The sequence below is a fragment of the Solanum lycopersicum genome, chromosome 1, assembly GCF_036512215.1.
Source record: "Solanum lycopersicum chromosome 1, SLM_r2.1".
Lineage (NCBI taxonomy): Eukaryota > Viridiplantae > Streptophyta > Magnoliopsida > Solanales > Solanaceae > Solanum > Solanum lycopersicum.
The window spans coordinates 72,226,094-72,241,621 of NC_090800.1; the positions used below are offsets into that span (position 1 = coordinate 72,226,094).

Consider the following 15,528-nt stretch of genomic DNA (forward strand, 5'->3'; position numbering starts at 1 on the left):
TTGCTACTTTATTTCAAAATCATATTTGAGTGAATTAATATTAAATTATTTCCATCTCTAAATAAAAAGAGGATACTTATTAATGCTACTTTATTTCGAAAGGAAATGATGTAATTACCACAATCTTTACCCAATAATATCTACAGTCTTTTATGGAAAATAAATAATATGAATATGTATTGATATAGCTATAAGAACCACTTGACATATGACTCAAAAAATACAAGTATAACTGAAGATGAATTTCTTGAAAGCATTATCACTTATTTTCATGCTTTTTCTTTTTTTCGTAACTTTTTCATCGGGAGATTTGATAGAAGATGTTTGTCGAAGGTCTAGTGATTATAAAACTTGCATCGATGCTCTTAGAGCGGACCCTAAGAGCTCTTTCGCTGATAAAAAAGGTTTGGCACGTATTCTACTTCAACAATGTTTAAGAAAGACAAAAAGTATTTACAATAAGATTGTAAGTCTACTAGAGCAAGTAAAAGAGCCCATTATTTTACAATCCCTTCAAGTTTGTAAGGAAAATTATGACAGTGCGATAGATGATGCTACATTAGCACTTAAATATTTTGATGCAAATGACATTTTCGGGGTGAGCACTTCAACTTCTGCTATTGCGAGTGCTCCAGAGACTTGTGAAGATTCATTTGCTGAACCACCTGTCAGAATATCCCCAATTAAAAAAATAGATAATGATTTTATGAATTTTATTGGTTTAACCATTACTTTGCTAGATCAAATAAAAAATTAATATGTAATCAGAAATTCAGCATTCTGTTTTAACTTATAAGATGCTTTCATGAGTAATTCTGATTTATGCTAAGGTTTATTTACGAGTTATTTGGCTTTCTCTGCACTTTAATTACCTTCATAGTTATTTATTATGTTAATAATATAGTCTTCTTATTTTTATAGGACAATACACATATAGTTTATTGATGTATAATCTATCTATGTTCATGACTAATTATTAAAAGAGAATTTATATCGATTTAAATCCACATTGAAATTTCAATTAAATTCGGATGGACCTATTCGGAAAAAAAAAATAATATGTCCATTGAATCTAATTCATATAGCCCATAAACAGTCAAAATGGTTGTTGTACATCAAAAGGGCTCAGCAGAAGCAGAATTTGCGCTAAAGCCCAAAGCATATACCAACAGATTACAGCCCCAAAATGATCGAATATTGTGAATATTTTTGAATAACAAGTTTCCCTGAATCCCAATTTTTGAAATTTTAATTCAGATTAAATTGCCAAGTAACAATTATTATTGAGATTTTTATATTTAATTATTTTTCAACTTGAAATAATATGAATGTGTAAGTTTTGACACAATACGTTATGTTCTTTTTGGTGATTTAATGTTAAGTAAACTAGTTAGACAATGACAACAATGAATACTTAAAGACTAGCAACAATGAATTACTTAAAAGACAAATCAGATAATCATATTCATTTGAACAAACAAGACACATACATAGTAGTACTATTTTTATAAATTACTAGGAATATAATACAACCTATTGTTATTCAAGATAAATCTAGGTAATGAGGGATATTGGTGGGAATCCACCGGTCACCATTTATAAAATTTCTAACGGTAAAAGTTGATGCAATATTAGGATCCGTAGTGACGGATGCCCATGTCACCCGTCCCTTCGTGACAGCACCTGGTCCTCTATTTTTGTACTCTAAATAATATGGTCGACGAATAATACTGAATTTATTTGCTGATTCAATCCACTCAACCCATCCTCTAGGATCTATCAAATCATCGATATAGCTTTCCATTATCACAGTCCTAGAAATATACCCCATGGCCGACCTAAATATGTCGTGACGTCCGATTTCTTCAAATCGGGGGTAGCTTTTATCGTGCAATTTTGAAGCACTATTCCAGATTTGGAGGACTCAATCTCTCTTTGTTGCTCTATGATTGTGTTATATTGCCTCGCCATTGGAGTGCGAGCTTCAATCAAACAGTTTTAGAACACTGCTATAGCATCACCACATATGAAATCTACCGTGCCATAGATTTCACAATCACGGTAGAATTGACGTTGCTTTTTTGCATATAAAGTGTCTTGATAAAATTATATATATATAGAGAGAGAGGGACTTACCAACGGTTGCGGTATCATATGTTTTGTTGCCGTCAACAAAACTTCTATTACCGGTTATTATCGTATTATCCATCCCTTCTCCGATCAAGACTATATTAATCTTCTTTTTTTCAACTCTAATATATTCCTCATACGTGTCTTTCTTAATCTTTATGAAGAATGGCTTGACACTGTGATCAGGGGCCGCCAATATTGCTCCAACAATTGTATTGAAATTTCCGGTCCCATCTTTAGAAACAATCGCGTTATAAAATGTTTGCAATTGACTTTCAACACATACAACTATAGTTATAGCGAATAACATCATTATATACCCTGCATTAAAAAAAAAGTCTGATGATTTTATGAATAAGAATTACAAGTACAATCTAGAGATATAAAGAAAGATACCGTAAAAACTATTTGTGATGGCCATTGCAAAGTTGATAAATTGGCAGCAATTCTTCTTGATAGTGGAAGAGTTTTACTTTTTCTTAATATTGTCCAAGCTTAACAACCCCATCCTTTATATTGTAGTAACCTTTTACTCTTTCTTACACGTTTAATTTTTTGCATACATTTATAAAATGTCATTTTTAAAGACTCTTTTGTTGGACACCTATATGTCATCTTCATTTGATTGATTTTTTCTATCATTTACTTACCTTGGTAATATGTAATTGTAGTAACATTTTAATTCTTAGCTTAGTTATGATATTCCTTCTTCTTTTTTCATCTTCTCTTATTTGGAGGGAATCATTTTGTGACTTTTGTAAACTTTTCATTTTGTGAAAATACAATCCAAAATAAGCGATTTTTTAATAATATGAAGAAGATATTATTTTTTGTTTTATTCTTCAAATTTAATCCTTACAACTTAAAATGCATAAGAATTTTTATCAAAAATAACATGGGTACATTTTTATAAATGACAACAAAGTGTAAAAGCGGGTTAAGATTAGTCTTTTCTTTTGTTTTCATCTTCGATTTATTATCTTGTAATATTTTGTATTAAATTTTTGTATTTTGAATTCCATTATAAATTTTTTTATTTCCATCACTGACAAGGATCGCTCGATACGTCAAATAACTCTAAAATGGAATTGGAATGGGACATTTTATAGGTGGATCTTTGCCTATAAGTCATATTAACCTTTAAGTAGTTTATCAGAGAAAAAAGTCTAATTTTTTTTATGCAATTTCATAATCTCTCTTTTCTCGGACTGATTCATAGACGTTAAGTACCTACAATCTTAAAGTCGTATGTTTGAATCATCAAAGAAGTAAACTTGTAATAACGTGACTTTCATTCGCCCGATATTTGTAATTGTACTCGTTACTCTTTTAGCCCCTCATGTATGTTAAATTTGTTAATTTATTTCATATCTTTTTTTCTTCTTATAGTATCACTCTTTATATTAATAGTATAAAAGTACAATTTACTTGCACGTTAATTTCAAATTTTACAACCACATGATAATTGAGTTATTGGATAACACAAAAAGTAAACTAGTTGAAGAGCAAATATCCAAGAAAAATACAAGTTGGAGTGATGCACTATATGTTCCCCTATAAGTAGTGTTTTAGCTACAGAATATATATATATATATATTAGTAAAATTCTATCATGAACACTTCAATTTATTTTATCTATATCTACTATATATAGGTGTATTATTATCATTATACTTTAAAAAGGACCTGCTATATTGTTGATAGTCACAATCATGACACATTAATACAAAAGTTGGTGCAAAAGTTCATGATTTTCAAGTGAAAATGACAAATGAAATATATATATAAAGTTTTTACTAAAAAAATATATTTAGATACGATAAAGACTTGAGTGAACGATAATTTGATGATGTTCAAGACACATGAATAACTATTATTCATTTGGGAAAAAAACTCTCATAAGTAGTGAAGTCTATGATTTAAATTTAAACTGGTACATTACATTGATTTTGCATAAAATTTATTAAACTTAAGGTAATAATATATAGTTTACATTTATCTATAATTCTAATCTCTAAGTATAAAATATTGATGCTATAGTATTGCACAATTCTATTACTAGTTCATTTCTGCGAAGCTTGTTTCCCATTTATCAACGTTTTCTCTTATCTATAATTCTAATAATAACAGGTAAACTTACAATAGTAAGTGAATAACATTTTATTATATTATATAATTTCAGCTTTTAATTTTTAACTTTTATAATCATATTTCAGAGGGAAATTCTAATTAATTAGTATAACTTTGATAAGATTTAAAAGATCAAATTGAACCTTGATCACTGATAGCAGCCAATATTTAATTAATTTGTTACTTGTTGCTTTCATTTACCTCAATTAACCCTATTGCTAGTGAAGTGTCTAAATAACACTCAATCCCAAATATTAAATAAAACACTAATAACAATAATATCTACATACTATTACCTAATATGCATTTGCTTCTAGTTTATGAAGAAAACTATTATTGATCACATTAAAGTAATTGTCAAAATTGGCTAAAGAAAACTATTGGTCACATGAACATTAAAATACCAAAATTGCTAGGGAGGAGGGGGGATCGATGATAAAATGGTTTCTTTTCTTCTATACTACAAATGTTTAAATAATTATATGTTTAGGTATCGTTTAAGCAATTTTATCATTTAAGGAGTTGATTCGGATAGTACATGTAAAGATAAAAAGATTGTTTATAATAGACCTTTGACACAAATTCAGAATACCAAAATCATTTTTTAAAATAAAAAAGAAAAATGAAGTGGAAGGTTATAAAGAATAAAATGGAGAAAAATTGCAGTAGCAGTAATCAATAATATGATAATCAAAACAAATTAGACAACAATAATAGAATCAAAGAAACAGAAAAATAATAGTAAATATATATCCGTCCATATCATATCCTTCACCCCCCGGTCCCCCATCCTTTTAATTGTCTTTGTTTCTAGCTTAGCCAGTAATATTACTACTAATCGGCCATGACTAGGACCACCACCAACGCGACTAATTATATCAACTCCGTCATACAAATATAGAGGTTGCGTTTAAATATTTTCTTTAATACTAGTAAAATATAAGTCATACGACTATCTGAAGTGTTATTTTACTAAAACAATATAAAATTTGAGACTAGGATAGTGGTCCTTAATTGTTGAAACATTATCATTGAGATGAAGATCTTTAGGTTTACTGTTATAGTGTACTAAATCATAAAAATGACAATTTTATTTATGAATTTCTAACATTGTACATAATATTCTTGAGAAATAGTTAGTGTAGGGATTTAATAGTTATTTCAACTTTAAATAAATCGATGATCACATAATTATGATATTATACATCACTGATTAATCAAAAAATGAATTTTCCAGTAATAGTGATTTTTATGTTATTAGGGTGAAAGTTTTGTAATTTTTATGTTAGGAAACTTAATTGTATTACTTTTATGAAAAGAGTTGAAATAATTTTATCTATAATCCTCTTGAAATTTAAGACAAAATATATCTAATTAATAATATTGAAAATTAATTTTTTTTTAAAAAATATCATTTTTATTGCTCCTTCCCTAGAAAGCCAAATGTCATTTTCATTTTCTTGGTTTTTGTAGCATTTGGACCATTACTTAGGCCTCAGAGAGCTCTTGAATTTAATGAATTTACACGTTAGGTTTATATCAAGTCTTTGAATTATTTTAAAATGATTTTTGAGAAAATTTGAAAATCCTTTACAATTTTGCTATCCTAGCTTTAGAATCAATATCGGAGGAGTTCCATGAAATGAGTTGGAGAAATTGAACGAAATAGCTTTCAAAAACAAATAGTAGTTTCACTCGAACTTAGATACGTAAATGGAGAGTTGAACACAAGGAAAAGAGTTATTTCTTTGATGAAAGATGTCACAAAACTACTATAACTATTACATATTTGATATTCTTTGTGTCAATGAGATTCAACATTTAATATATAAATAAAATAAAATTTTAACCCTATATATGCAATGTATTTTTTTTGTTTTTGATTTGCTTTGTGGATCCCCCCACCCATAAAACAAGGTACAAACACAGGAAACATGATTTTCATGTTGATTCATCACAAGATCTTTGTGCACGGTCCTAAAGTAATCTAAGAGTGTCAATTAGGTTGATTCATTCTAGGATCGAATCAGATCTAGTAGTAGCTTATATTGATCTAACCCAAGATTTATGGGTCGTGACGTGTCAGTTCACCTTGATGATCTGAAACCAGCCGAGCATAAACCTCAATCGATAATCGAAATGATTGACTTATACTATTTGTGTTTTCATGGTACTGGATTAAGCAAGCCTGCTCGAATGTATAGTTTAAAATTTAAATTATATTAAACATTCATGAAGTACTTAAAAAAACTTTTAAAATATTTATTTAAAAATAAAATTTAGTTGAAACCAAGACCAATATGGCCCAGAATTGCACAAGTTACATCAAATCTAATAAAACTCAGATCGGTAGGATCCGGTAATCCCAAGCCTATATCCAAACCAAACACAGAGCTACCACATTCCGTAGTTAGTGAATCAGCTTGATTGCCCGATCCAGTGCCACCCTTAAATAGTTAAATTAATATACCAAATACGTCTTCTTCTTTTTGAATTTTTGGCTATTATTCTTTTTGCCTTAATTTATGTGATACTATTTGACTTTAGTACAAAGTTTAAGAAAAAAATTATCTTTATATATTTGTGGTTCGAAATATTCATGGACTATTTGTGTTGCTATAAATGATTTATATAGAAGTAAATAGAAAATTTTATAATTAAATATTAAATTATTAAAATATTAAATTGTGACCAAGGACGGACCGACCTTATATATATATATATATATATATATATATATATATATATATATATATAAAGAGTCAATTCCGTAAATGGTCACCCAAGTTAAGAGAATTATCTTGAAATATCATTTGCGTTTCATTTAGGACCAAAATATCACTTAACTATCACTATTTTCCTCCAAATATATTTATCACTTCAAAATCATCACTCTCTCCTAGTTGGCATGACATGTCATTAAAGTCTTTTTTTCACTTATAGACTAATTTTAATTCATTGGACCCATTTAGCTAAAATAATGATCATATTGATGAGATTATAGTGCGTTTTTTAAAAACGTATTTTGCATAACATCAAAAATAAAAAATTGAAGTATGAAAATGTATTCTTAATAAATTAATTAAAAACTTAAAAATAATATGATCGTTATTTTAGTTAAATGAGTTTAATAAATTAAATTAATCTATTATTAAAAAAGACTTTAATGACATGTCATGCCAAATAGGAGAGAGTGATGCTTTTAAAGAGTCAAGTATATTTGGAGGAAAATAGTGATAGTTAGGTGATATTTTGGTCCTAAATGAAACAACATAAATGATATTTCAAGGCAATTCTCTTAACTTGGATGACCACTTAGGGAATTGACTCTAAAATAAATCATAAATTCATGAATATGTAATGACCAAGTTTGGGTAACCGAAGTTGTTTAATTGAAGAATAATTGTAGATAATTGAATTAATCCATAGTTAGTGGGCTAAAGTGTCCATTTGTTTAAAACTCTATAGTATTACGGTCAGGTATTAAAAGAATAAGTTAGTGGGTTTTACCGGTTTAGTTAACTATTAATTTAGAAAAGAGATGAGAGTGTGCGGCTGTTGAAAGAAAATAAGGAGAATGGGAACGAAAATTTACCGGTGACGGCGTCGATCACGAGTGCAGGTATGTGCTTTTAATAAATGAAAATTTTGGATGGATTACCTGCATGAATACACAATAATATAATTATATATATAGGAATGTTAGTATATGATGGGTAGAAAGAGAAAGAAGACTTAATTACCTATTTTAGAAGAGAAAAGACATAAAGGCACCATTGAAGTTGTCTCGTATTTTTATAAAGACACCTTAACTTTGCAACTATCCTATTACCCCACTAAATAATTTTGAAAATATATTATTATACCATTTTTCGATCAGCCCCAAATCTTAAAAAGCAAGTGAATTCACACCCCAATCACTACATGACACGTGTTAATTTAATTAAAAACATTTTTTTTTCATTTTAATTTTTTCTTTATCTTTTTCTTTATTTATTTCTCTCTCTCTCTTACTTTTTGAATTTTAATTTTGATATATTTTAAGTTTCATTTCACCTTCCATCTCATTTTCTTTTTTTCTTCATCTCACCCCCCCCCCCCCCATGTCAAATTGAAACCCATTTTTTTTTCTTCTTCTTCTTCTTCGATCAAATTCTTTATAAAATTCATATTATTATTTAGAATTTATTGAATTATTGATAACAAAATTAATTATTTTTTAAAGAAAATTTAAAATTTTGAAGGTACCATCAACTACTCATTTTTCATATATATTAGAAATTATAATTTTAAAAGAATCAATTAATTTCTCAAAAATTGAAAGAACTTAATTGAAATTGAATTAAAAAACTATATGATACTTCCTAATCATCTTGAAATCTAATGAGTTTATTGAATTGTTCGAAATGTAAGAAAATATTTAGATAAAATTTTAAAACTAAAGAGAGTAAAATTAATAGTAATAAAAAAAGAAGGAAGGTGAAATTGTGATAAAAATGGTGACATTGAAAGTAAAAAGCTTTTGAAAAGAAAGAAGAAAGAAAGAGAAAAAATAAAAAGGAAAAAAAAGTTAAAATAAGGGAAAATACCCAAGTACCCCCTCAACCTATGCCCGAAATCCCAGAGACACACTTATACTATACTAAGGTCCTATTACCCCCCTGAACTTATTTTATATGTAATTTTCTACCCCTTTTTAGCCTACGTGGCACTAGTTCGAAAAAAAAAGTCAACCATCATTGGGCCCACAAGATAGTGCCACGTAAGCTAAAAAGGAGTAAAAAATTATTAATAAAATAAGTTCAGGGGGGTAATAGGACCTTAGTATAGTATAAGTGTGTCTCTGAGATTTCGGGCATAGGTTGAGGGGGTACTTGGGCATTATCCCTTAAAATAATAAGAAAACTAAGAAAATATATTTTATGATAAAATACTTGTAAAAATAAAATTATATTAATTATTTTGGGCTGCTCACTCTCTTTAAGAGAGTGCACACCACTCTCTATGTTTGATGGACGAAAAATGATGTAATTATATCTATTCAAAATTGTTTAGTGGGGTAATAGGACTATTGCAAAGTTAAGGTGTCTTTTTAAAAATTCGGAACAACTTCAATGGTGACTTTATGTCTCATTTTAGAATTATTAGTTTTTTTTAATAACTATGTGATTGTTGTTAAAAGAAAAATTAATCATGGGTAATGATTGTCTGGGCAGGCACTTCTCGAGGCTGTTGTTGAGCCCCCAACTAGGGGTAGGGATAGAGCTCGAGCCAGAGGTTGTGCTCGTGGTACGACAGTAGCCAGAGGTCGTGGCCGTGTACAACAACAGTGAGAGGTCGTGCTAGAGAAATTTCTCCAGAGCCCCAGATTGATGACAGAGAAGACCAGGTTCCTCCACAGCATGTAGTCACACTTTTGCTTAGGATACACTATTGAAGGTGTTAAGTGTGCTAGAGGGCTTTTCTCAGGGTGGTGGTGCGATCGCCACACCACGTGACTCTCATACTAGAGAGTGGGCTTAGACCCAAGAACAGCAGCAACCTCCAGTTGTTCAGGATGTGATAGGGCAGCTACTAGTGGATCCCGCGGTTCAGAGTGATGTTGCACAAGCAGTAAGGGTTTAAGTTGCACCGGTGGTTGTTCTGACAGAGGATGTGTAGCGTAGGTATGAGATGTTTCGAAAGATGGACCCACCTCAATTTCAGGGTGGGAAGAGCAAGGACGCTTATGAGTTTCTGAATACATGCCGAGAGTTGCTAGAGGTGGTTGGATTAATTGAGTCACATGGGGTTCGATATGCTACACTCCAGCTTCGTGGGCCAGCGAGAGAGTGGTGGAGGACTTATTCGGGGGTTTTGCCAGTTGGATATCCTCCAGTGACTTGGGAGCAGTTTTCTAGTGCATTCCATGATTGTTCTATCCCTTGGAGCGCGAGGGAGGAGAGTCGCTAGATGTTTGAGAATTTGAAACAGGATGGTTTATCGGTTACAGAGTATGAAACACGTTTTTTTCTAGTTGTCTAGGCATGTGTTGGCCATCATTCCAGATGAGATAGAGAGGATCCGCAGATTCGTGAGGGGATTGACTTTCTCTATCAGGTCAGTGTGTTTTAGGCATCTAGAGAGGGGGCTTCTTTCTAGTCTATTGTGAGCGCCGCCAAAGAGGCGAAATTGATGGAGAGAGAAGAGTTTGGGGAACCTAAAAGGGCTCGTACATTAGGCCAGTTTTATGTTGCCTCATCTAGAGGTAGGGGATCACAAAGAGGGAGTTGTTCCTTTCAGCAGTGGGGACCCATTCATGCATCTATGCTGACATATGAGGATGGTCAGAAATCTAGGGGTTCTTATAGCTCGGTTCAGAGCTCGTATGGTTCACAGCAATGACCTATAGGGCGAGGCAATTATAGTGGGTTTTCAGGGTCCACACATCAGCTCCTGAGTTAGAGATTTTCTTTTACTTGTGGAGATAACGATCACCTGATGCGGCAGTGTACTTCTCAAAGGGGTTGTGGTGGGCCTCAACTTAATTCTTCATTTCAGACTAGACGACCAGCACCACAGGGTAGAGGCCGTGACAGAGTTTAGTTAGGTAGAGGTAATAGAGTTTCTAGTAGTAGTGTAATAGCTCAGCAGAGTGGGGGTAGAGGTACCAATCAAGCTGGAGGTGGGAGAGGGGGCCATTGTTATGCCTTTCCAGGGAGACCTGAGGCGGAGACCCTGGTGCTGTTATTATAGGTATCATCCCTGTATGCCATCAACTTGTGTCTGTGTTTTTTGATCCAGGGTCTACATTCTCTTATGTGTCTACATATTTTGCTGCTGAATTTGATATGATATGTGATAGCAGGACTGTACCTATTCGTGTTTCTACACCCGTGGGTAAGCCCTAAGTGGTGGATCGAGTGTATCGATCCTTTCTTGTTTTTTTGGCTGGGTATGACATTTGGGTAGACTTAATCACTCTTGGGATTATAGACTTTGATGTTATCTTGGGTATGAATTGGCTTTCTACTTATCATGTTGTCCTTGATTGTAATGCTAAGACTGTGACTTTAGTGATGCCTGGTGTTCCGAGGATTGAGTGGAAGGGTATTAGTGGTTCTTATCCTAGCAAGATCATCTTTTTTGTCCCTGCTCAGAGTTTGGTGGAGAGAGGGTGTTTGTCTTACTTAGCTTTTATTCTGGATACTAGTGTTGAACCACCTCCCATGGACTCTATTCCTATGGTTCAGGAGTTTCCCGATGTATTTCCTTTTAATCTTCCAGGTGTTCCTCTCGATACAGATATTGATTTTGCTATTTATTTGAAGCTGGGCACTAAGCCTATTTCTATCGCTCCATCATATCGTGGACCCAACAAAGTTGAAAGAATTGAAGGATCAGTTACACGATTTATTGAGTAAGGGTTTTATTCTCCCTAGTGTATCATGTTGGGGTGCCCCTGTATTGTTTGTGTAGAAGAAGGATGGGACTATGAGGATGTATATTGATTACAGATAGTTGAACAAGGTAACAATGAAGAATAAGTATCCTCTTCCGCGTATTGATGACTTATTTTAACAGCTATAGGGAGCATTATTGTTCTCTAAGATTGATTTGAGTTCTAGGTATCATCAGTTGAATATTAGGGCATCTTATATCCCTAAGACAACTTTTCGTACCAGATATGGGAATTATGAGTTCCTAGTGATGTCCTTTGGACTGACTAATGCCCCTGCAACATTTATGGAGTTGATGAATGGGGCATTTCAACCATACCTTGATTCTTTTGTGATTGTTTTCATCGATGACATATTGGTTTACTCCAAGACTAATGAGGATCATGTCCAACACCTGAAGATTGTACTTCAGAGGTTGAGAGAAGAGAAGTTGTATGTCAAGTTTTCAAAGTGTGAGTTCTAGCTTACTTCTGTGGCATTCTTGGGAAACGTGGTGTCCAAGGAGGGTATTAGAGTAGATCCGGCCAAGATTGAGGAAGTTAGAGGCTGGACGCGACCTACTTCACCTACTGAGATTTGGAGTTTTGCGGGATTGGAAAGCTTTCATCGATGATTTGTTCAGAGTTTCTCAACTATTGCAGCTTCATTAACTAGATTGACTCGATAGGCTGTCGGTTTTCATTGGTCTAATGAGTGTGACCAGAGCTTTTAAAAGCTCAAGACTTTATTGACTTTAGCTCCTGTGTTGACTCTACCTGAGGAGGGTGTAGACTTTATAGTGTATTGTGATGCTTCAGGAGTTGGATATGGTGGTGTGTTGATGCAAAAGGGGAAGTGATTGCTTATGTTTCTAGGCAATTGAAGTCCATAAGAAGAACTACCGTACTCATGATTTGGAGTTGGCACCTGTGGTATTTGTACTTAAGTTATTGCGTCATTATTTGTATGGGGTTGCATTGTGAGATATTCACCGATCATCGGAGTCTTCAGTATATCTTTAGTTAGAGGGATTTGAACTTGAGGCAATGGAAATGGCTTGAGTTGCTGAAGGACTATGATGTAACCATTTTGTATCATCCGGGGAAGGCCAATGTTGTGGCCGATGCTTTAAGTAGGAAGACTTCTAGCATGGGGAGTTTTGCATCGCTTAGTATTGAGGAGAGACCATTGGCTGTCCGATTGAAGATTACAGAGGAGAGTGATGGGATGATTGCTTTTATTGAGTCTCGATCTTCTTTAGTCGAGCAGATCCGTGCACACCAGTTTGATGATGAGAAGTTATGACTCATTCGAGACAAAGTATTGAGAGGGAAGCCGAGGAGGTTGTGCTTGATTATGATGGCGTCTTGAGGATCGGAGGAAGGATTTGTGTGCCTAAAATGGGCGATTTGATTAGATTAATTCTTGAGGAGGCCCATTGTTCTCGATATTTCATCCATTCGGGGGCGGCGAAGATGTATTATGATCTAAGTCAGCATTACCGATGGTGTGGGATGAAAAGAGATATTTCAGACTTTGTTTCGAGTTGTTTTACTTGTCAGCAGGTCAAGTGTGAGCACCAACGCCCCGGTAGTGTATCTCAGAGGATGCCTATTCCTACTTGGAAGTTGGAGCAGATTACTATGACTGTCACACCTCTTTATTTTTTTTACAATTGTTGAGGATATGACGGGTTTTTAAAAAAATATATTTTTTATTTTTTTGTAGAGTCGCCACTTGGAATTGAGTTTTTTTAGGTGTTCCAAGTTACCAGATAGTTTTTAATTTAAAATAAATTTTTTTTTGTTTTGGTCTACGAAAAAAAGAGATTGGGTAAGGAATTCTATTGACCGGAGGGAAGGAATGAGGCACCTTCGAGTCCCGTGGTTCTAGTACGATCTCTTTATTAACTTATATTTTTCTAAATTTTGGATAAAAGGAGAAAATTTTTACTAGTTACTAATTTTTTTTTAAAAAAAAATTGATTGGCCAAAGAGCGTTACTGCACATAAGACCCTTCTTTTTAGAAAAGAACACACACCAAGGATCGTAACCGATCACATGATGGTATTTGAAGTTTTGCTTTATTTTTTAAAGAAAAAAAACACAATAATTAATTACTCGATTATTTTTTAAAAATAATGATAAAAATGAATAAAAGAAAATGGTGCAACATATAGATCAAGAAATGATTAATATTTATTTATTTATTATTATTAAAAAATTTCTAGAATTTATATTTATTGTTTTACCAAAATTAAAATAATAGACAATTAAGATTTACTACTAGACAATGATAACAAAAGAAGAAAAACAAAAAAAACTTTTACAAAATTATAATTAAACACTCTTTTAAACTAATGATATACTAGTTTTATTTTTTTTAATATTGCTAAAAATTTAAGAAATAACCAATTTGGTAAAAAATGTTTTTTATATTAAATGACTACCTTGACTTATTTGATAGAAGATTGCAAAATAGCAAATTTTCTAATTGTTAGATTAGTCAAATTTGTATTTTTACTTTAATAATCAATTCAAATATTTATTTAAGAGAATTTTATTTTTATTTTTTTGAATAAAAGGCCATATTTATATATATATATATTTTTTGCAAAAATAACCAGATTTACATTTTTCTTTTGTTGCAAAAATGACCAGATTAAACCCTTTTGCAAAAATGACTAGTTTTACATTTTTTATTTTTATTTTTTTTCTTAGGTTCGTTTTTCAAAAAGAAAGTTACCAAAAACCTAAAGAATTTGCGATTGTTATATTTTATTTATTTATTTTATTATTTTTGCATACTAAAGATAACATTTAAACTAAATATGATTAACAATATATATATATATATATATATATATATATATATATATATATAATAAACATAATCATATGAGAAACACTATAATATAAAATAATAAAAATATACAAACTAAGTAATATAAGGATAAACATAATCATAATAAACATAGCAAAAAAAAAAATCAACAATTTTTCATAAAAATAAACATAAACATTAATTCAAAATTACATTGAAATGTAAAAAGAAATACCTAGAGTTGATGACAAGCAAATAATAGAAGCAAATTCAATTGAATTTCCAAGATAACCCAAGAGAAATAACTTATTTTTATTTTAAGAAGTAATTTTTTAAAGTTTTTTTCTGTTCTTACAATTTTCTTTCTATCTTTTTTCTTCTTCTTTTTTTTTTTAAATGGAAAAAAAGGGGGTTTAAATATGTGTTCAACATTAAACCTCCAACTTTTCTTGAAAACTTAAAAGTCAATGCATGCATTGGACTCTATGTATTCCCAAGGTGTCACCCAAGATGACCAATGAATTTTTTTATTTTTATTTTGTTTTAAGAAAAATCAGATTAATTAAATAATTTGCCCTTTTAGATGACTCATTTACTTTATTCATTAATTGAATAATAGGCTCTAATGTCATTTTGATGACCCATTTCTTTTATTCATTGTTTGAATAATAGTTAATGGGTCAGCTTAAAATAAAAGACCCAAATGTCATGTAGATGACCGATTTCTTTTATTCATTCTTTGAATAATAGCTGATGGGTCATCTGAAAAAATCTAAAATAGGCCCAAATGTTGACCCAATTCATCAAGATCCAAACAAATTGACCCACTAACACAAAATCTAAACATCTAAACAATTTTAAAGATCAAACACAACAAAATAATGCAAATAAAAAGTAAATAATAAACATAAAACGAAAATAAAATAAATAATAATAATACTTCAAGCAATAACATCAACATGATAAATTTAAAGAACATTAATAACACAAATTCGATATTTTTTATTTGCATTATTTTGTTGTATT

General features: G+C 31.4%; 1 protein-coding gene across 1 annotated transcript; it reads right to left on the reverse strand.

Annotated features, from left to right (window-relative positions):
• Nucleotides 1-453: 453 nt before the first annotated feature.
• LOC104647465 (pectinesterase/pectinesterase inhibitor PPE8B-like) lies at nucleotides 454-4,883 on the reverse strand. Its single transcript, XM_010322883.4, has 3 exons — nucleotides 2,527-4,883; nucleotides 2,137-2,451; nucleotides 454-665 (listed from the first exon to the last, which is right to left on the reverse strand). Exons 1-3 carry the CDS (start codon nucleotides 2,549-2,551, stop codon nucleotides 532-534), a joined length of 474 nt encoding a protein of 157 aa, XP_010321185.1. The 5' UTR covers nucleotides 2,552-4,883; the 3' UTR covers nucleotides 454-531.
• Nucleotides 4,884-15,528: the final 10,645 nt, after the last annotated feature.

Coding starts and splice junctions, on each gene's coding strand:
- LOC104647465 (XM_010322883.4), bottom strand. CDS start 2,551: ATGGCCATCACAAATAGTTTTTACG. Junction 2,452..2,526: donor CATCACAAATAGTTTTTACG/GTATCTTTCTTT, acceptor TTTTTAATGCAG/GGTATATAATGATGTTATTC. Junction 666..2,136: donor ATATGATACCGCAACCGTTG/GTAAGTCCCTCT, acceptor ATATTCTGACAG/GTGGTTCAGCAAATGAATCT.